The sequence below is a fragment of the Gymnodraco acuticeps genome, unplaced genomic scaffold (genome assembly GCF_902827175.1).
Source record: "Gymnodraco acuticeps unplaced genomic scaffold, fGymAcu1.1, whole genome shotgun sequence".
Lineage (NCBI taxonomy): Eukaryota > Metazoa > Chordata > Actinopteri > Perciformes > Bathydraconidae > Gymnodraco > Gymnodraco acuticeps.
Genome location: NW_022990016.1, coordinates 1795169 through 1818152, shown reverse-complemented (window position 1 = coordinate 1818152; position 22984 = coordinate 1795169). Strand labels below are relative to the sequence as shown.

The 22984-nt window shown below is 39.6% G+C and overlaps 1 protein-coding gene and 1 long non-coding RNA gene across 4 annotated transcripts; one reads left to right on the top strand and one right to left on the bottom strand.

The window, feature by feature from the left end:
- Window positions 1-299: 299 nt before the first annotated feature.
- Window positions 300-22798, bottom strand: ildr2 (immunoglobulin-like domain containing receptor 2). Of its 3 annotated transcripts, XM_034213770.1 has the most exons (10): window positions 22461-22798; window positions 18242-18571; window positions 16267-16386; window positions 12236-12292; window positions 11439-11585; window positions 6975-7139; window positions 6246-6359; window positions 5194-5398; window positions 2516-3209; window positions 300-843 (listed from the first exon to the last, which is right to left on the bottom strand). In XM_034213770.1, exons 1-10 carry the CDS (start codon window positions 22498-22500, stop codon window positions 808-810), a joined length of 1908 nt encoding a protein of 635 aa, XP_034069661.1. In that variant the 5' UTR covers window positions 22501-22798; the 3' UTR covers window positions 300-807. The 3 variants fall into 3 exon arrangements, with proteins under 3 accessions (XP_034069661.1, XP_034069663.1, XP_034069662.1); XM_034213772.1 differs by lacking the exon at window positions 6246-6359; XM_034213771.1 differs by lacking the exon at window positions 12236-12292.
- On the top strand, window positions 11124-18402 carry LOC117544586. Its single transcript, XR_004568708.1, has 4 exons — window positions 11124-11606; window positions 11799-12017; window positions 16310-16427; window positions 18274-18402. It is a non-coding gene; the product is annotated as an uncharacterized LOC117544586 (long non-coding RNA).
- Window positions 22799-22984: the final 186 nt, after the last annotated feature.

The following is a 22984-nucleotide window of genomic DNA, read 5'->3' as shown; positions in this document are numbered from 1 at the left end:
TAAAGCTGGACACATGCTTACACGATAAGGTGTGCAGATTGTGTGTAGTTCTGTATTTGGATGTTGTCAGTAAATCTCTAGTGTTTATTTAGTTGTGGATATTTGATAAGCTAGGATAAAAAAGGGCTTTATCCAAGATACTGCACACACACTTTATCACACACATTGTAAAACATAATAAGCACACACTCAGATTCAGACACAGAGGATATATTTTTCATATTTCTAAATAAATTATTTGTCTTTTGATCAAGATAATAAACGTTCATAAGCGTAAAACATTCACAGACAGCGGAGACTTCTTTTAAAGTTTTTTTTATTAAAAAGTATTTATGCAGTGCAATTAATCTGCAGGACAAATTCAAGGTACAGCACTTACATACAGTACAAGATCAACAGCAGACACACACACACATACAACGTGAACCTGAGTTACAGTGTACTGAAGAGTGTGAAGTCTGCATGAAAATATAAGACTGTGGCTTCCTGCAGATGAAAACTTGGCAGATAAAAACAATAATAAAACAAAAATCTTGGCACTGGTTTCAGAATAAATCCAATCACTCTGCAAATACAACTGATACACACACCACATACATATCATCTGTATTCTACACATGCAGAAATACTCAGATATAATTAATGACAAGTAAAAAACCTCCTGGTTTGCACACATTTCTCAGCGTCCACTACTGCTGATTTTCAGTGCCGTTATTGTCAATGAGAGGAGGCCGACTTCATGCGGCTGATGGCAGAGCAGCAACAGGACGGTTTAATGAACGGACAGGTGCATGCTGGGAAACCTCGTCACACTATCAGAGTGTCCCTGCTCAGTGCAGTGCTCTGTTAAAAAATACACCGAGAGCCAAACGTTAGACACTTTGAATTCATGCATTTGTAACAATGTGAGTTATTTGGTTAATGGTGATTTTGATAGCGTTAGTGGTGGCAGAGATTGAAAAAGCGCTTTATAGTAAAGTCCATTTACCGTGCGAGGTTAGTGAAGGCTGTAGATATCCTGCAGCTCATGCCATGTTAGTAGTAAAGCCTGTTATACAGATGTTTTCTAATACTACAAAGAAAGTTAGTAGGGATGTGTAACACTGGGATGGTTGCAAGCGTGACCAGATTATACTGTACATGTCTGAGTTAAATCATATTTGCATTGTTTTTGTAAATGTATGCAAAAAATGTATCTACTGGAGATACAATAACATCAAAGCTAAGATTATAAGGAATCAGTGTTAAGACCAAACATCTTGTATGTACATTGAACAAGAGACAATCAGAATATGTACATAATACTGTAAAAAACAAACAAACAAACAAAAAAGCTGGCGTTGTTCTATTGTATTCTTATTGTCAACAAATCCCATTAGAGACTATAACTGATAATGTCTCTCAATACTTTAATACTAGTTTTTAAAACTCTCTTGTTATGAAACAGTGTCAAAAATATTACCTTATTAAAGGTGGGGTAGGTAATTTTGGAGAAACCAGCTCGAGTGCGCTAGAATTTGAAAATACACAACCGGAAAAAATCTGCCACTTCCTCACAGAGCCCCTCCTCCAACACACACGCACGCGCACATGACCAATGAGGGCAGGAGATAAGTTTGTGCACAGATGGAAGGCTGACAGGCAGGTAGGCCATCCAATCATACAGTACTACAGCTTCCACAGATGAAATTTTGTTAAGATATTCATTGCTATCGGGATGTTAAGAGCATTCCATGGAATATAACAAAAAGTGTATCTCGAGCCGGTTTCTCAAACTTACCTACCCCACCTTTAAGTTTGTTGTTTTTTTCAAACATTTTTGATGTGCTTTTTCCTTTCCAGTAGAGAGCTGATAACAATGTCATAGTCCTAATCCCTTAAATCATAATTCTATATCGGGATTTATTAAATAACAAGAAAGCCTTTCTTACCTCATTAAATACACGTACTGTCACTCCTATCATAACTCAACAGGAGTACATCATGCATTTGTTTGGTTTTCATCTGTGGATTCAAACCATTTGGGGGCTGTACATTAGTAACTTTCCCCCGGTTACCTTGAATTCTTAATAATATATTGTTTAAATGTGTTTTTTAAAAGAGAACATTCTCTATAAATTGAAGCAAGACAATTTTAACTACAGCAATACTATATCAAAACTAAATCACTGCTTCACAAACACAAGCATTTTCGCTTAAACCACACTATTAGATAGGGTGCACTATTATATGTTATTGCTCGTCCTATGTAAAAACATCTTGAAAGATGCATGTCTTTGGAGAGTTATTCACTTCAATTCATCAATACTTTCCTCCTTTTTGTACAATTATTGTTAGAATTGGTGAGAAAAACTAAGTATTCTTAAAAAATTTCAAGGTAAAACATGGGATGTGCTGACAATAAGAACAATATAGAATATGCAGAATTATCCAGTAGTTATTGACAGGGTTTAGTGGCTCTTTCCTGAAGGGCTGCAGAAGAAGGAAGTCCTCGTTCCTGCTACAAGTAACTCACCAGGTTTCGGCTCCGCTCCCTCTCCTCTCTCAGTGCTTGGGACGTATCCTGGGGGGGGCGGGTGTAACAGAAAGGCCTCATGGCAGGTTCACTGGGTTTGTATCTCTCTGCTCTGGGAGGCTCTACGGTGCGGTACCGGTCTGCGTTTGAGTCGGCCCGGCGGTACCGCTCAGCCTCGCGCTCAGAGTACGGAGGAAGAGAGTCCTCCTCTTCTGGACGGTTGCTGGGGGACCGGCTGTAGAAACTCCCCTTCCCTCTGGAGCTGCCTTTAGAGGGAGTGTCACTGTCCTCGTCCGCCCTGTAAGCCCCTCTGTCCCCTCTGTCCCCTCTGTCCCCTCTGTCCCCTCTGTCCCCTCTCTCCCCTCTGTCCCCTCCCCTCCCTCTCGCCTTGCTGTCCAACACACTGCTGAGTAAGGTGTCGTCGTATCCTTTGTTTTTTGGCGGTGGACACGGCCGATCGCTGTCCCACGTGTCCCGTCTCTTCTGAGGTAAAGGCGAGGGGCTCCGGCGGCCCCAGCTCTCGTCTTCCTCTCTGTAGAAGCGCCTCGGGGGGCTGTAGTCGCGCTCGTAGCCCCGTTCTGGACGAGAGCGGGAGTTGTAAGACTGGGCGAAGTCCTCCAGCTCGTCCAGAGAGCCGGTCCGTCCTCTTCTGCTCAACGTCTTCCTCTGCAGGTGCTCTGATGTCGGGTTCCACCTGCACACAGGGACACAGAGTTTCAAACATAATAATAGTACTTTTTTATTATTTTATTTATTTTTCAACATACTCAAGACACTTAAAATGAAATGTACGGCCAGTATAAAACTACCTTGAACACAAAAAAGCCCAAAATAGAGTCTAAAATCTGAAATGAATAGAAGCTTTAATAGACAGTCACACTATTTGGTGCTTTTCCCCTCTTAGCACATTCAGAAAAATGCAAAAGATGTATTTAATATTGTATTGTATATAACGAATAAATGAATGCTTCATTGTCACAATAAATAAATAAATATACCACTAATTAAATTATACTATATTATATTCAAATAATGCTATTTTATTGGGGCTTTACCCTTTAAACACATTCAGAAAATCACAAACTATATAATGTATAATAATAACACATGTAGGAGCCATGAAACGTGTATAGTAATGCGTTTTGTTTTAATATAAGATATTTGTTTGATCACCATTGATTGGTTGGCTTGGGTCACATGGCGGCACTCATTATAATCCTGCGTGAGGTGTCTGTGTGGAAGAGAGGGTGACACAGGGTCGTTGTACTTTTTGTTGACCGCAAGTTGAATGATTGCTTTGATTATTATAACAATGTCTATGTCCAAGGAACATAAGTTGATCATCCCAGTTTTCATTAAACTACATGGTCTATGGCCTTGTAGAGGGTAACGGGGTACAGAGTCGCTTAGATAAGCGGGGGAGTGCATCTGACGAAGAGATAGGTTGTTGTGCTCCCTATCTCTGTTTCTTATCTATATCTAATAGAACTGCTCGGGTCTTGATAGATTGAGTGGGGAAGTTCATGAGATCTTTCTAGAGGGTTATCAAGAATAACTTTTATCCAATGACCTTTTCCCTCTCTGTCTGTGTCTGTGTATTCTCTTGTTCCGATTAACCCCGCCAAATCTTTTTTCTTGTTTTGTATCTATATCTACGCTGGGATCCGGAGTCGAGGCTGATCCTCTTGCTGTAGTCCTGTGTCCTGGATCCTCTATCCTGAGTTCTGGATTAAGTCGTGGACTTCGGGTCGTGGCTGAACCTGTCTCTGCGGTCCTGCCTTGGGTCTCGTCATGCTGCTTCCCTGATGGCTTCCACAGGATTGTAGCTGACATCCTCGTGGATTCATCTTCTTATTACAGACACATGCATTTCCTAATATTCGGTCTATATGCTGTAAAATGTATTATCTCTTCGATTTACACACGGCATCTATTGCACGTCTGTCCGTCCTGGGAGAGGGATCCCTCCTCTGTTGCTCTCCCTGAGGTTTCTCTCATGTCCCCTTTAAACTGTGGGTTTTCTCTGGAAGTTTTTCCTTGTACGATGTGAGGGTCTAAGGACAGAGGGTGTCATTTTTCTCATACTGATATTCTGAACAATCTGTGCTGTTGTATTTGCTGTAAAGTGTCTCTACTGTAGGCTATTTTTATTTTATGTACAGCACTTTGGCTCGACCAAAAATCGTTTATAAATGTGCTATATAAATAAACTTGATTTGATTTGATACATTATTTTTCAACAGAGTTTTTTTGATCTCAGCAAGTACTTTTTTGTAGTGTGTCACACAATAGCAAACAGGCCTGGCCTCAACCTCTCAGCGACTTTGTTTGTTTCCTGCTGTCGCTATAACACATTTGTATATATATATTGTAAGTGTTATTGTATTTAAATAAACCTGCTGCTACATCCATTAACTTTATAAATCAAAAGTCAGAAGGGTTATAGGAAATAAAGGTGTGCAAAAGTCAATAAGTCAATTTACAAATAGGTTAACAAATATCTAAATGTCTAAATATTTAGACAAATATATCAAAGTTAAACATTAATATACTTTAGATTTTTAAAACGTATTTATAGTGACAATTTCACATTCATTTACGTATTTTTTATTTAGTTTTGACCCTTAAAAAACCTCCTTGATAAACACACGCACAGACTATGGATGAATTAATCCTACCTTCTGTCGAGCTCGTCGTCTGAGAGGTTGCGTCGGTCTCGTCTCATCCTGCGGTTGTGTGTGTGTGTGTGTGCAGGCGCTCTCAGCGACTGGTCGTCCAGGTCAGCGATGGGCGGCAGCGCCTTCATCTGCACCGTCTGGTAGGTGTGTCTGAAGTCTGACGTGCCTCCGTCGTGAAGAGAGCTCAGCTCCGAGAGGCTGCTGGCTGCAGGGAGAGAGACGGCAGTGAGATGAAATAATATGCCTCACCTTTCACATTTCAGCTGGAGGTTATAATCATGAGCACTGATTACAGCTGACTGCAAATGACTGAGGAAGTACCACCCTAAAACTAGTGTCACAAACAATTTAGAGGATTTCTTTTTAACTACTCTGTTTTCAGAGTATATCATAGTCACAACAACAAATAACATGAGGGAGCCAAAATAAAATAGCTTATTTTAATAGTGTTATTGACCTCAATTGATTGAACTATTGAAAACACATCATCAATTCATATTTCTCCTATGCGATTAACATGGAAAGTCTGCAATAAATGTACTTTATACTCCTTTTACTAACTTTTACTAATAAATAAAAATGAAACATTGACTCTTCCCAATCTAATATGTTGGTTGTAAAATAACCACCAGTTTTCGTCAATTAATTTGGCAAAAAATTGCAATGTAAAATAACAAAAATATTGTACCGATCCTGTATTGCTAGGGACTTTACAAATGTAGAGGCTAAGCTAACGCTTTATGTGCCGCTTTGTTTACATAATAGACGCACACTTTAGCTTATAAACAGTCTGATAAAAATTGTTTCCAAATTGTTGAACACGCAGTCCATTTATTTTCAGTTCGTGTTTTCCATTAAACTTGCATCGTATTTCCAATATCATACAAAAATGACCCTTGACTCAGTAAGGGTAGTTAGATGTTATGAAATGAATGTAATTATTAGATGAAAACTAGCACTGGTTAATTCACACATATCATGCACATAAAACACAAACACATGTCACACAGCCACACAGAGGACACACACTGGTCTAATCTGTGCAGCCTTACGTTTGTGTGCAGCCATCTTTGCAGAGGGAAACTGACCCAGCTCCTTCTCTACGTAGTACAAAACTTTCATTGAGTCCTGGTGTGGACTGGCTTTCAGTCGATAACCACTGTGAGCTGCGGATGGGGCACGCGCACACACACACACACACACACACATACACACACACACAAACACACACACACACGCACATGCAAACACAAGGACATACCCATGCAGGGACAGACACATTTCCACATAAGTGTCCAAAACACAAACCAGACATGATTTTATTAAAAGGGACGGTTCATCCTACAATCAAATCATGACCTGGCTTCTCAAGATTATCCGCACTTCTTGTTGTGATAATTTTCATGTAGGAACTATTTTCTTTCAACAGAACAACATCTGCTAATGAATTGAATGAGTATTTGCCCATTTTCTATTGCACGTTGATACGGTTGGTGGGTGTAGTGTGGTAACAAGAAAATAGTTCCTACATGAAACTACTTACAACAAGGTCTGTTGATTATATTTAGTAACCAGGTTTTCAATTTTGTGGTGAACTGTCCCTACAAACAATTATTTAAACAACAAACATGCAGACATTTCTGTAACACGTACGTCTTGTATGGAGGTTAGAAACAGATTTGAGGATGAATGATGATGAAATGAAGGTTAGTGAAGTCAGTGTAACAGTAATAACTTGAGACAGAGCTTTCTAGTATCTCTGCTTGGTAAAAAACACTCACCTCCAGCCAGGTTATTCTCCACTGAGGGGATGGAGGCCATCTGTGGCTCCACATGGGATGGAGGGGCAAGAGGAACCACAGTAGGAACACCAGGGATGTAGTAAGGATACACAGGAACCTGAGGAGGAGGAGGTCCACTCTTTGCCATCTTCCCTGCTTCATATACTGCAGAGGAGGACAACAAAACAATAAAACTCATGCATTAGTATTGGGGAATCTTATGTGTGTTTTGATGTTTGTGCTGGAGCCGCTTTATCCAAAACAGCACTCCGGTTAGAGAGTTGACACGGAGACAAGAAGTACAGTCGTTGGACCTTATATTAGCTTGGTTCTGATCATCAACACAGAATACATCATGTTTGATGTGGAATCACATATAGGATGATGATAATGAATGAATGAATAGAGAATGAGTAGAGAATGAATTAATGTTTTATTCTTCACGAACGCATTCTCTCTTTGAGATGGTAATTATGCATGTAGGGTTGCCAACTTCCAGAAATGGAGAAACGGGACACATGCAAGATTTCTGGCGGATTTAGTTACTTTTTTTTGTTACTTTATTTAGGTTTTAGGGTTATTTTATTTAATTATTTTGGGGGAGCCAGCCCCCTAGGGTTCGAGGGGTCAAACCCCCCAAAACCCTCAAAATGCATAGAAAACTATGCATACCTATAACACAATACAAACACAATGGTCTTACACCTGCATTAGGCTACTACATCACATTGTACATCAGCATGTTCAAATTGGATAGGTGGGCACATCTGGGCACCTCGATGTACAATTGGCTATTTTGTCCAAAATGTTAAAAAATAAATATTTGAAAAAATGGTATTAAGTAATGCAAAGTATACATGATGTGAACATGCACGGTACATCATTATTAGACTTAATGTTATCCTTCAACCAACCATTTCCCATCAATCAGCTGACTGACTGACTGACTGACTCACACACACACACACACACACACACACACACACACACACACACACACACACACACACACACACACACACACACACACACACACACACACACACACACACACACACACACCACACACACACACACACACACACACACACACACACAGAAGACCCGAGACAGATCTCCACTCACAGGCTTTACCCAAAGTGTTTTTCTTCCACTGTTTGTTGTTAAGACACAAGTCTTTTCTTTTTAGAAGGGCCAGGGCCCAGAACCACATCCTCTCTCTCTTCTCCTCTTTCATTATCACCTCCTCCACCGGCAGCGCTCATTTTCCCACACGACTGAACAGGCTGACATGCCACACAAACAATGATGCTGCGCCCGCGGCCCACCGGAGAAAATCTCACACACACACGTGCGACCATTGTGCCTGCCCTGTCAACTGAGCGGTCCTAGTGCCCTTCGGATACAGCACACAAACACACAGGCACGCAGCCAGACACACTGCATTGCGCGCAAACAGAAAAATATGTAAATGTTTCCCTTTACACGGGAATCCGGGACAAACAAAGTCCCGTACGGGACACGCCCCTTTTGGCTCAAATACGGGGCGTCCCGGCTAATACGGGACGGTTGGCAACCCTATTCTTTCACAACACATACGGGTTTTGGGCCGAGGGCGACACTGTACTTCCGGTATCAACCATTTCACGCGAGGTGCATACAGAATATCATAGTCGATTGCCTTAATCAATATAGTCAACTCTAAAATACCACATATATGCATTGGCATGATAATATTATTGTGACAAGTGGGGTATTCACCTGGTGTTTCCAGTAGATAGACGTAGATGTAGCCAAAATCGACCGAAGGCCACTTTTGAGGGTCGTAATTCCATACATTGTACATCCAACAACCCACACAGCTCTAGTTTACGCTGGTAACGACCTAGAGCACACCCCTCAAGTCCAGAGATGTAATCCGAAGACATGCAGCGATTTCTTCGGTCGTTAATTCAGAAAAAAAACCTAGTGCGCTCTGCCTGGCAACATAAGCTAGCTGTTTATATTAGCATTGCCAGGATTTTTGCACCTCCAGAAAAATGGCGTCTTTATAAAAAAATATATGGCGCGCGTTGCATTGTGGGTAGCTGTGACGTCACTGTGTGTGAAAGAATATGCATGTGACGATGCGACCTCAATAATGTCCTGTCATGAACGCACATGTGTTAACCGTGTAAACAGCTCGAGGACCCGTAGCAGCGCTACTTTAGCTGTCCCTAAATTTGCCTGACTAAAACACAAACGATATAACGCAGATCAAGGAAAACAAGGGGAATTTACAACAATTAGGTTTCTTTACTGCTCCAAAGTTTTGTAGTATCAGCAACAAAGATCGTTTTAGTTTCGGTTTGTCCGAAGGATTATAGAAAAATGTTTTGCCTGTTTGGGCGGCTTTGTCAGGAGGTTAAGTGGTGGTGCACCTTTCTGAGGAATGGCGGTTCAATCCAGCAACTTGTCCCTAAATTCAATGGCTAACGCAGGGTTGCCAACTTTGGGTACCTGGCTGGAGTGAGATTTTAATATCATGGGTTTGATTACACATATGCGCACGAAATGACTGCTATCGTGTCAGTAGCGGGACCTTAGCATATATATAGGATATATATATACAAATACACAATATTGGACACAGACTATAAAGGGCACACAGTTTCATTCACTAATGAAAGTCAAACACATGTTTGTTTCCACTGTTTTATTGTGTGCCTGTCGCGATAAGCAATGAATTGACTTATCGTACGATAAATACAAATGAACTCGATAAATTGCCATTTACATGAGGATGTGACTAGCAGTTTGAAAGGATGTACTTTAATTATTATTATATATTATCATTATGTCAGTGGTCTAAAATGGTCATACAACGGTGCCGACAATATTATCGTTTATCGCAATAATTTCCGGGAAAATGTATCCAACAAAATTAATTATCGTGAGAGCTATACATGAAACACACGCACACAAACAAATCTACAGACTTACTCCAAACTGCCAAATATATTAATTAACACACTCTCACTCTCATACTCTGACTCTATTTTGGCCTATTCATTTCTACTGGATCTTAGATCTGCGCATGCGCAATACGGGGCGGCAGTGGCGGCCACGGAGTATTTGTGTTGGGTAATCTATGGTAGGGCCGGCTAACCCATACAGTGGTGGTGGGGCTCAAATCAGTATTTGCAATGTAATTACATACACGCTCCCCTTGACAGTGAAACGCCACGCGTGAGGTTTCGATTATTTCCCTGTCTCAATCCAAATTGAACTGTATGAAATAAAAAGGCACATTTGTCTTGTAGTAAATAAAAAGGGCGACCTGGAGCCAATCCTGCTATTTCCCCACAGGTGAAAGAGTTGACATGCTGAAAACCCAACCCCTGCCACATTCTGGTACTCTCCTGAGAAGAAAAATAAATACATCTATTACTACACGACATATTTTAAAAAATGAATGCCATTTTAGTTTTGTGTTACTTTGTTCTGAAAGCTGAGCCTGCTGCTCCTCAGAGAGAAGAGGCTGTGTGAATTACTTTACATAGTGGATAAGGGTGGATAGCCCCCATTGTTCTGTGTGTCAAAATGAAAGACAGCCCACACACCTATCAATCATCAAACCGTGGGGTCTTATTTCATTACGTGTTGATTTCTATCAACACGTAATGTTGTATCGATGTAGATATAGAGATGTACTACAGCAAAAGTATTCTCCGTCGGGACTTCCTGCTACAACACAACGCCGTTGTCGTGATTCTGATTGGCCAGAAGACATTATCAAAGATGTTCTATTGAGAAGACGATCACTACGTGACAACAGTTTTCAAAACCGTTTCTAGTCTTCGGTATTCTTGTTTTGGCGTGAGAATAGTTTGGGCAGCGTGAGATTGAGAGTGAAAGCGTGTGTCACACGCCAGATGCGTGAGAGTTGGCAACCCTGGGCTAACGTTGTGAGAGTGCCTGTGGATGTTGAGCTCTTTAGATGAGCAGGTAGCCGTGTGAATGTGTGTGAAGGCGCAGACTAAAAACTCATCTCTTTCGACTCCAGTTCGAGCGATAGAACTATTAACAAAACACTTATATACTAACAAAGGACTGGCTTATCTAAAGCTAGTTGAGTAGCACTTGAAATGTTTTGGCTCTATGAAACCTGATGTACTTTGTATCTTCTTGGTCGAATGCACTTATTGTAAGTCGCTTTGGATAAAAGCGTCAGCTAAATGCAATGTAATGTCTTGTGTCTTAAAGTGGTTGTAAAGACAAGAAAAGCACTAAACTAAAACAACTAAACATGGGTATAACATGGGCCAAGGAAAAAGCCAAAACATTTTAAACTGATTGTAATCATGGACCAGATACACTCGTCTTTTTTCATTTTTGTTGAAAGTGCATGCATGGCCCGTGGTGGAGGTTAATGCCCTTTGTGTACCCTTTAAGATTGCTGGTGTAATAGTTTGTGTTACTCACGGTGTCGTGGACAGCAGCAGGTTTCAGGGCAGCAGCAGCAGCTGACGTAGCAGCAGCAGGAGTGAGGACAACACTGGCACCAGCAGATCCCCATCAACAAGAGGAACAAGACGCTGCCCAGGACTACAGATCCCACAAACACCCACTCTGGAAAACAGACACACAAAGGTATTACTTCTTGATTTGTATAAGGGTTGGGAGGATTCTGACTTCATAATTGCAATGATAAGTTACGAAAAAGTGATATTTTGGTCCTTCGTTCGTTCACTTTTGCTTGTAATGGTAGGAAAAATGTTTAAAGCTACAAGTAACAGCCAAAGTCTTATTCATGTTTCCCTCTCATCTTTAATGAAACCACAGAGGAAGAAAGGGAGAGGAAACTAAAAAAGGAAACTATAGGAGAACTGGAGGGAGCTTTGCATTTCTCTTATCCATCATCACATCTTGAAAGCATCCCGACCCTAACAACACATTTCCTCAGGGTGTGCCCAAAAGCAAAATCCACTCCAAACCCCTCGCTAAGTCAACACATATTCCCTGTGGAGTTCAAACCGTGACCAGAGGAAACAGATAAAAGCTGTGAGTCTGTGAATATTTCTTATTGTAGCTTCAATGACTATTCGTGGGAAATGTCAGGTTAGAGGCTTCTTTCTGTGCATTTTCCAACAAGTGCTCATACTTAAAATGTGTTGGTGGAAAAGAGTTCTGGTTGTTGAGTGAGAAATAAACATGAGGAAGCTTTAGAGAAGCTAGAAGATGCCATGCAGAGAGGCAAAAGTGCAGGTGAGGTGCCGTACCTGGCATAATCTCCACATCAAACTCAGGTAGGATATCGTCCTTCTGACCTGTCCTGCCTGCAGAGAGAGGGAGAGCACAGGTGAAGGCCGGCAGAGGAAGCAGAAAGCAGTGAGAATCAAAAGGTCAGCAGGGCGGATGACTAACGGTCACGCACTGATAAGGAAACTGTAGGGAGAAACTTTTTTAATCAAGTTTTGTATCTGACATGTTGCTATGACGATGAATAACGACACGCTAACTTAGCAACTCGAGAGATGGTAATGTTGGTTGTCATGTGATATCAACAACTATTCAGATGGACTATCATTCATTTGCAGATATTTAAGGTCCCCAGAGGAGAGAGGCTTCTTAATTTGGTGAATGATATTGATACAGAGGACCTAGTGTGGCTTTAGACTTTTAGTCTTCTTATCACATGAATGGGCAGAGTTCATGCTAACAAAATGTGATGCCAAAGAATGACTTAGTATGTCTATAAAAACATGAAACTATAAAAATAAATAATGTAAGTCAGAGGTCAAAACGCACTTTACTTTGTATCTATCTTTAGCAGGAGGGAAGCAGTGCTATCATTTCTATATTGATGTGCACACCACACATGAGCCTCTTTTGTGGCGTTAAAACAGCACACAGACAGAGTAATCGGTACCACTTTACAATAAGACTAGCCTTATAAAGGGTTTACGAATAGTTTGTAATTAATTTATTAATTAGGTTTTGAACACTTTATAAATCATTAATAAGCTTTTATAAGACATGAGATAAACAGGGCAATTGTGACCGGTTGCTTGCCAAATAATGAACCCACATTTATCTGTACTGCTAAGCCTTATATTGGCTACCTAGCTTACTTCGTCTCCTTCATCAGCCAGCATCCTTGGTATCTGTTGCTCACTGAGTTGATTCTCGCTAAGTAGCCAATATAAGGCTTAGTCATCTTGCCAAATAGTGAGCCCGTGTTGATGTATGAAAACTATGTTAGAACTGTTTTAGAAATGGTTCTTAATGATTAATAAAGTGTGTGCAACCTCATTCATAACCTAATTATAAACCCTTTATAAGGGTAGTCTTATTGTAAAGTGGTACCGAGTAATCTATACACATGCAATATGCATCCATATGTGCCATTAGAGGCGGTGTGTGAGGATAAATTGGGTTTATTTGTAAACTGGGGCACATATCGATTCTGGGACAACAAATTACCGTGGAGGTTTGTGCTTCATATAGAAAACAGGTCAAAAGAGGCCATTTGAAATACTGTAAAATATAGAAAAGTAAAGGGACAGTATAGAGTGCAGAGGCTGCAACACAACTGCAGGTGTTCATGTTTCTAATGTGTGTTTATGCCGAGGTGTCAAAGGACTATAATTACATTAAAGACCAGTCACTGTCTGAGGAGGGATAGACTTAAGCTTGCACTGGCTGCAGAAAGTGCTGAGTAGACTGTTACCACGGAGGGGGAAAGCAGCGTACCCTCCCAACCTGATAAAAAGTAATCTGGGTTCCCTGCTGGCACACTGATCTACATACCATGAAGCTCAGTATCACTGAGTAACCTGAGAGAGCCGAGGAGCTATGCAGCCCAAAGAAGGAGGGAGGCAGTGAAAGATGCAGGAATGAGTCACGGAGGAGCAAGATTTTGCAAGAATAAAAAGGGAGAGCCAAGGGAGTGAAAATCAATCCAAAAGAAAAAAATAAACTGGAGAAGAGAGAGATGGTGGGAGAATAAACATTTATTCTTGTTGCTTAATATTATATTTTGGGAAATATATTTAGATTTCTTGCAGAAAGTAAGGTGAACAGATTGACACCACGAGCTGTTAGCTTAGCCTAGCATAAAGACTGTAAGCAAACATGTCTTTTTTTTTCATCCATAAAAACCACACGTTTAAAATCAACGATTCTAACAAACCAAGATAAAGTAGGCAAATCGTTAAGCTGGTATTTTGTTACATTCAAATGTAACCAAGCTAGGTGTTTCCAAGACATATATATAGTTATCTCTTTATATAAACTAACATTCTAGGTGGTTATTTGTAAGGGCAATTTTTTTGGCTCAAAAGTAGGAAGAGAGATTTGTTTAAATGCAGTTTGAATGTTAAAAATACACTCAGCCAATGTGGAGATATCAACGTCAAAGGTCATGAAAACTAACTTGCAAATGTGAGGGTGTATCGACAAACACAACACCAGTTTGCTATCAAATGTGGCTGGTTTCAACATTTTGATCAATAGAAACATACATTTAACATTTGATGTAGGGGAAAACATTGCTGAGAAGTAAGAACATGTGTGGAAATATTTCCTCAATGTGTTTTATCAAGAGCTGGGAAGAATAGATATGCTCCTATTCCAGTCTTTATTGCTAAACTAAGCTAGGCTAAACTAAGCTAAGCTAACCACCTGCTGTGAGTATTGACAAAGAACAATAATAGTTGTAATTGAAGCTATGAGAGTGGAATCAATCTTCTTATCTAACTGTTGGCAACAAAGCAAAACATTAATATTTCACAAAATGTAAAACTAATTATTTTAATTTTGATGCACTCAACTTGATCTCAGAACGGATTAAATGTGAAATAATAGGTTTTAACACACTTTGATCAATCCAAGAAAAATCAGTGTAGTCTTGTTATTCTCACACATTTAAACCCCCCCTCTTCTCACTGTGAGCTGATTATAATCAGATTAGCGCTCAACGGAGGAGCATTTTATGAATGAGCAGACGCTAATGCTACATGCAACACCAGAGTATAAAACAATGTTATAAAGAGAGAAAACTATTTTTGAAGAATTGTTTTGAGGGTTTAAGGATAATTTATTGTCATTAGTTAATATTTTTCCTATGTCTCCCTTTTCATGTCTACACCAGCAGCACTCAGCAGTCTCCTCTGTAAAAAGCATGTTGCCACGGTAACGGCTTAAGGAGTGGTTTTGACAACAATGGTGTCCACAGTTTCTTTGACTGAGAGGACATTAGAGTCTCATTCAAGGAAGACGGGGAATCTCTGACCCTTTGGCAGTAAAACACTTGCTGCTTCATTGATCATTAATTGGCAACAAATTCAAAATTACAGTATGACAGAAAAACCGTTGGACATGTGATCCCATACAGCACTTTTGGATATAAACTCTAAATGAGTTCCTGATAAATGTACTTTTAGGAAAAACAAATGAATGAATGTAAACAATTTTTCTTTTGCTAGTGAATTTACTTTTGAGATGTTATTGCGTATGTTAAAATACATAATTGTTTAATATTATTTTAATAGAAATATGTCAATTTTTTGGAATCAATTGTTTTACATTTACTAATGTAACATTGATGTGTAATTCTCAAGTAGTTTAATTTTATATTTTCATTTTAAGGTTATCAGGGAATGTATGAAACTACTTTATACTTCTTCTGCTACATTTTAGTCAAATATTATACTTTTACCAACTATTATTTGAAAACGTATAAACAAGTAAATGATGGTTTATTAATGTAAAGCTACCCAGCAGTATCATATGATTTTATACGATTTTGTTAGTCTCATTAATGTTAGCTTTTTACTTCTGACAATTGTATTCATGTTTTAAAAAACACAAAAGTTGTCTCCATTTGTAAAGAAGATATAATCTTGCCAAACAAAACATTTTAAGTATCATAAACTTCAGACTGCAACAGAGCTTATTTTTCTGCAAAAGTCCACGAGAAAAATCTACAACTTTTTGGGTTGTCCTACAGAAACAAGCACCAATGCAGAAGCACCCTGTTGCTACTTTGACACAAGTTAAAGTCCTCTCCTACCACTGTAGTGCTAAATCGAGTAACGAGCCAAACACCATGTGGCCGTCTCCATGGAAACTGTTGTAAAGAAAATTCGGAATGCAGGGCAACAAAGAGATCTCTAAAAACTCACATAGAAACTCCACTGAGCTTAAAATGAAAACATTAGATCATTTAAAAGAAAACTCTTCCCAAGTCGATCACAATCAGGCATCAGGAGTTGACTGTACTTTGATAAAAAATGAAGTGCAGGCATACCAAGCACCAGTAACTCCAGCTGGGCCTCATTCTTCCCCTCCAGATCATCAGCAATGACGACTTTACAGTAGTAAACTCCACTGTCGCCCCACTGCAGCTCCCCGATACGCAGGTCTGCTTCTGCACGGAGACAGAGTAAGGTTTGATGTAATAAGTAAAAGGTGAGAGCATTTTCACAAAGCAAGTCAAACAAATGACAATTATCACTTTGTTAAACAGTTGCAGGCACAGCACACATTGATGCCTGTGTTATACAATACAAATACATGTGGAAAACAAAAACAAATGCCATGTAGTGACTATATATTATTATTATCAGCATGCCACTGAACATTTATTTAATTACTTTGTTAAATGACAACAAGAGGGTTTCATAAACATGTGGTATGTCCCATTGACACATTTGGATAGGAGACGGGTGTTTTGTCTTGATAAGGCTTGAGGTTTTCAAGGAGTCATACATGAATAGGAGGTTGTGATGTGTGTGTGTGTGTGTGTGTGTGTGTATGTGCTACTCTTTTGTGAAACAAAGACAAAGGAGGTTTATTTAGAGAACAGGAAACACAAAGCACAGTCAGCTCTGACTCCTGAGTGCAGGAATCAAACAGCTGCAGCAACTCTTTCTCCTTAAATCTGGGGTAGTAAGCTTTTTTGTTGGGCGTGTCTTTAGACAAACATTCTCTAATAACATTTCAGCACATTGTAATTAATGTGCTCTGAGAACAAATTAAACTACTATATCTACTCTTGGTTTGTTTGTAGGCCTTAGAAAATCTAACTCTTGATGGGAAACTTTGTCTAAGCACCAGGCGTTTCAGAGAGAGGATGTTCCTATTGGCTGTTCAACAAAAACAGATGGATTTGCACGTCCCTTCAGATAAGGAAAGCTTGGTACAATGTAGAATATCCTGCAGAAAAAGTTGCTTTCCCAGCATTGGGAACAAGAGACTACACTGCAAAGCAACCCTAAAAAGACAGAGAAAATATTTCTCATACGGAAGATTAGCTTGCTTCTAATGTAGGCAAACTCTCTGCTGCTATGTAGCTAACTAGAGCCTTACATCACAGTATGTTAGCTCAAAGGGCTTTGAAGACTTTCATGTTGACAGGCAGTAATTCTCATAGATGTACAGTACCAAAGCTGAATCCTTGCTACCGGTTTAAATCCAACTTACTGCCCTTTGCTTCATGTTGCACCCTCCCTCAACTCCTCTCCAATCTATCTGAAGAAAAGGCCCAAAAAATATTTTAAAAGAAAAAAGAATTGGCACTATGTTTTGAATCTGGATCACAACCACCAAAATGAATAACCTACTACTCATTATGGCTTTCTACAGAAAACTGGCTCGTCTTCAGAGCTGGGAAGTAGTGGAGTACAAATACTTCGTTACTGTACTTAAGTACATGTTTCTGGTGTCAGTACTTTACTCCACTACTTATTTTTCTGACGACTTTTTACTTTTACTTCTTACATTTTAAACCCAAATACCTGTACTTTCTACTTCTCTCATTTTCAAAACAGGCTGGTTCCTTTAGTTTGAATGTGTGTTTGGTGGCATGATCATTATTATTTAGAGTCATTGCGTGCCTATTGATTTGAACACGATCTGTGTATCCATCATTTCCTGGTCTTCTCTAAAGAAGAGGGACCAATGAAAACGTTGTCATGTTGCCGTTGTTCAGCATGGAAACATTCATTAGCTAACAATGACATTATTGTTCTATTAATATAAAGGGAGGTCAGGTACTCTTTTTAAAACAGCTGGTAGTTATGGGTACTTTTTACTTAAGTACATTTCAATGCCCATATTCCTTAATTTGACTTGAGTGAAGAAGTTTAGTCAGTACTTCTACTTTTACCAGAGTATTTTTAAACACGAATATCTGTACTTCTACTCGAGTAAAGGATGTGTGTACTTTTGCCATCTCTGCCTATCTTTAATTAACAACTTTAGGATACAAATGAAGACATTACTGTTAACGATGGCGATGTCTCTGCCTTTGTAGTGCTCAGCCAGCGTCATGGAGGCCCCCTGCGCCGAGGCCACGACCCGGACTGTGCGCCCGCTGTCGGAGCACTCGAGGTGGGACGAGGGGCCGAGCTCGGAGCCCTGGACGCCCAGTTTCTCCGGCAGGGTGAAGGAGTCTTGGGTTCGGTCTCTGCAGTACGACTTGTACCACCACTGCACCACGGGGTGCTGGTTGGAGGCCGTCTGGTACTGACAGGGGAGGACCACGGACTGGAAGAGCATCGCAAAACGCTGCTTCTCCCGAACTGTGACATGCACACCATCGCACACACACACTAAGAGAGGAGAGAGAGAAAATGAAAATGGGAATTAGTTGAGATGTAGATAAAGAAATGTACACAAATACTATGAAGAGCTTTGTAGAGCTGACTCCCATCATGCAAATGTTGCTCAAAGATCAAAATGTTGGCGGCAAAGTAACAACACAGTAGCAGAGTATCAGCATTGAGAAATACCAGGTTAACACAGACATCAACACACGGCACCTTCAAAGAGTTTATTCATACAGTTATCTCTCCCAGTATGACAATTAAAAGAGACACAAATAACAGCCTCAAACCCAATATAGAGTATATAATGATACAAAACAGAGGAAACAAGCCCATCCTCAGATTTGAGAGGCAGACATTTAAGCAGTAATGACTCTTACATGTCTAATATGTGTAATGTGTACTTGTAAAGCGCTTTGAGCACCTGTAAAAGCGCTCTAATAAAAAATGTAATGCATTATTATTATTATTATTATTAAGTTCTTGTCAATTCAAACATGACTGAGTTTAAAAGTGAAATGTACCTAAATTAATGCAGCCGCCTATAATACAGTAACCCTGCAACAAATCATGATGTCATGTTGTCAAGGTTGTGTCTTCTAAGTCGCTTTGGATAAAAGCGTCAGTTAAATGCAATGTAATGTAATGTAATGTTATGATAGACATTTTTGCTTTTGCTTACAACATATTTGAGAGGTTGTAAGAGGTTGAGTTGTGCTTTAATAAGGGCAGTTTATTTATAGTTGTTTCTTATATATTGAATTAATGGTCTGGTCTATAAAGATCAAGAAAAATAGGCAACTGCTCAGTATCATTTTTGAAAGTTAGGTGTCCCACAAAGAAAGAAAAAAAAAATCAGTTTATTATTAATCAAGACAAACAGCAAGCAGCAGTAGCAACATGTACAATTAAGAAGCTGGAAATGTTGCTTTAAAATCTAAATAGTTGTCAACAAATGTTTCGTTGATCAACTTATTCATGAATCAAATGCAGCTCTAGTTTCTGTAGAAAAACAGTTTAAAGACAGGAAGACAACTTGGTCACATTGGAAACAGCTGTGCCTCCTCTTTGTCTGTGTGTATGATTCACAACACCTGGGAGATATTCATATTAACCAGGAACAGATATTATGTGTGTGTGTGGGGGGGGGGGGCTCCTCTGGTGCTCAGGGTCAGGAAGGTCAAATTCCTGTGAGTGTGGGGGTCTGTGGAGAGGCAGGGGGTTGTCATCACAGGGGAGGGGATGGAGAGGTCGGACACTCGTGGGTGCTTTCTGCTACTCTTATTAGCTCTAGGTGGGGCAGGAACTCACTGTAAACATTTCCCAGAAACACAGGAAATCCAAACAAAACATGTCCACCAGCCTGACTCTCCTTGGGACCGTGTATCGCTTTTATCTCGAATGGACGTTTTTCTTTCTAGTCTCCTTCTACTTTGAGCATGTCTACTTATATCCAGGACTAAAAGTAGTTTTAATCATGGTTAATATGTAATGTTAAGTCTATGAAATCATGGGAAAAAGTGGAAAAGTGAATGTCTTTGGATGTTTGTCTGATTAACAGTTCCAATCTTGTAGATTTTCTGCTTACAATCCCCAGTTTCAGATGTTATCCGGTAATTAAATGCCTGGTATCAGTTGTTTTCACTCCCACTCTTATTCTTCAGATGGGGCGACCTGCACCCTCTATCTATAAGGCCAGAAGAAGCCTATCCAATGTCATAAAAATGGTGGCAGTTATGTTAAGTTTTACTTCAAGTTACATTAGTTTTAGTCGTCAAAAGCTATGTATGTTACTTAACTTTGCTTATGTTCGTTTAAATGACATAAGGATGTACTTCTGGTTTCAGACCAGACACAAACTCCAGTTTCCAGGGTTTAAGTCCTGCCTTCTTTTATTTATATTGGTGAGCCTCCATGTTCTTATAACGTACTTGTACCATATATTTGGGTAACCTCGGATGACAGCCATTTAATGGACTGATAATCGTACGCCGGTTACACAAATAGATAGAGTTACATAAAAGGCATTTAACCATTGTTATGACAATAAACCTTTGAATCTTGAAGCATGACATTAGGAATCATGACATTAGGAATGATTGAACCAAAACATTTTTTAATTTCTGCTTGAAAATGACTAATGAAACTAACCAAAGTTCATGGTTGTTATTTTAAAGTAGTATTCATTCTTCATGAACTAAAACCCCAATAAATCAAGTGATTTTGATGACATCTTGAGACTGGCCAGATGAGCATCATCAGGTTTCCTCTCAACTACACGTTATCTTTAGTATGATGATGGTGGTGGTGATGGAGCAAGAGGGGTTTACAGGCTAAAAGAACAAGAGGAGGGGTGACCAAACTCTTAAATTCCTCCTACGGGAGAGCTCTGGTCTTCCCTTTGTTTCTTTTTTTCATGGACCAGTCCATTGTTAGGGCTTTGCTGAAAATCCCCCCCTTTCTGCCCCACTTGAGGAGTTTAGGAGGGGGAGGAGGTCAGAGTCTCCCGGCCAATGGGAGTATCCGTCCTCCTCCAGCTGGCTGTGAACAGACCAATTAACTTCGAGAGATTTGAACCAAACCGTTACTCAGAGCATGCCATCAGTCTGAGGTGAGAGGAGGTTTGAGTCTCAAACTGTAAACTATTGTTTGCATCAGGTGTGACTCACTGTAGGTTAATGAGCAGGTAACAGACCGTCTCCTCCTCCACCTGCATACTGACTAAGGACCTCATTTCAACATCAGACTCCCCTTTTGAACAGTGTCATGAAAACACTCCAGGTCATAGCTCTGCTGCCGTTTCCTGAACACAGTCAGACCTTTCCTCTCCAGAGCTGTCACATTTCCTGCTCTTACTGCGTTGCACATTCCTTCACATTGACTCATTAGACCAACAAAAAAAACCTGATAAAACTCAATATAGTCTCCTCCATGTTTGATTATGGATTTTAATATATTTTCATAGGACTGTTCTGCCCACAGGTGCCCTTTTAGTCTTCTTTAGACCTGGTGTGCACTTTAGGGTCTCAAATTGAACTTTTATAGAGCAGCAGATAAAGTGTATTTTCATGTTTTGATTAATCTACCAATCATAGACTTGAAATTGGTTAATTGGATTGTTTATAACATCTCAGAAAACTGTGAAAAATCCCTGTTTTACATTCCAAAACCCTAAAAAGATTATTAATTTAAAAATAACTTTACTTAATTAACAATATATTCAAATCATCATCAGCATTTTACTAGTATAAGAAAAACATGATTATATATATAAGAAAAGCACCGGATCATCACATTTGAGAGCCAAAGACCAGGGCATGGATGACATTTTGCTTGATATTTGACTAAAGCTACATTCATTATCAGATATTTGCTAATTATTTTTCTGTCGTAATCAACTTATCCTTGTAGCTCTTGGTATATTGCTATTTTAAAGTACAGCTTTATCATTAAACAGTGTGCTTTAAAATGTACAATCATGGTTTTACATCGTTTTTTGTAATGGCATAGTTTATACAATACACATAGGCTTATAACAGCAAACCATAAGCCCCTAGGGAATATCATTTACACATGTCAGGGTATAAAGTAAACTATAAAGTAAAAACAGCTATATTTAACACACATCCCAAGGGGATTATAAGGGCTGGCAAATAAACTCCCTCACATGTTATTAAACCGTTAGAAATAGTGCAAAACATGTTTATAATGTTGCATTAGTCAAATTGAATTACAGAAATGGGCTATAAAGCATGAAAAAGCCACTTTACTGAGTCCAATGGGTGCCTGGGATAAGTAACACCCTTGCTTTAGGATCAACCTGTTGCTCGGTCGTCGAAGTGAAAACACATTTTTAGAGAATAATACATATCAAAGTGAAGGAAATTAGACTTACCCAAGGCTCCCAGTAAAAAAGCAAGCCGGTACAAGTTCATTATACAGTCCGTGTTATTGTAAAGTGCAGTTTATCCGCATGTTGGTGATTCAGGTTGTCCGCTAACTGCAGCAGTAAACAGGACTCGCGGACTGAGACTAACGGGACTGTACCACTTCATGCAGAGGTGAGTCCAAACACTAAACTCATCTAAAATACTGACTACTCCTATGCTTTTCTTTTATACACCGCATATGTAAACTATATTGTTTCTTAAGTTTATATTTATTATGGAATCTAATTTTTGTTTTCTCCACCGGGTGTAGCCCGTAGCCGTAGTGCCTACCGGGCAGGGTGGTGAGGTCTGCCCGGTGTGGAGGTGGAGGAAGGAGGGGTGGCAGCAGCTCCATGAGTAAATCAGGTCAGACTTTGCTGTGAGATTTCAGGAATTTTACTGCACACAAAAAAACCGAAACATTTGACCCACTTTCTTTATTAAACTCCATTTGATTTATCTTCATGAGAAGAAAAAAAAGTGTTTTACA

Bases quoted from the DNA above. Each gene is read 5' to 3' on its own strand.
- ildr2 (XM_034213770.1), bottom strand. From the start codon at position 22,500: ATGAACTTGTACCGGCTTGCTTTTTTACTGGGAGCCTTGG. The intron at 12,293-16,266 runs GTATGCCTGCAC...CTCTCTCTGCAG, and splicing joins GCTGGAGTTACTGGTGCTTG to GCAGGACAGGTCAGAAGGAC. The intron at 844-2,515 runs GTGAGTTACTTG...ATTTTTTAACAG, and splicing joins GGGAGCGGAGCCGAAACCTG to AGCACTGCACTGAGCAGGGA.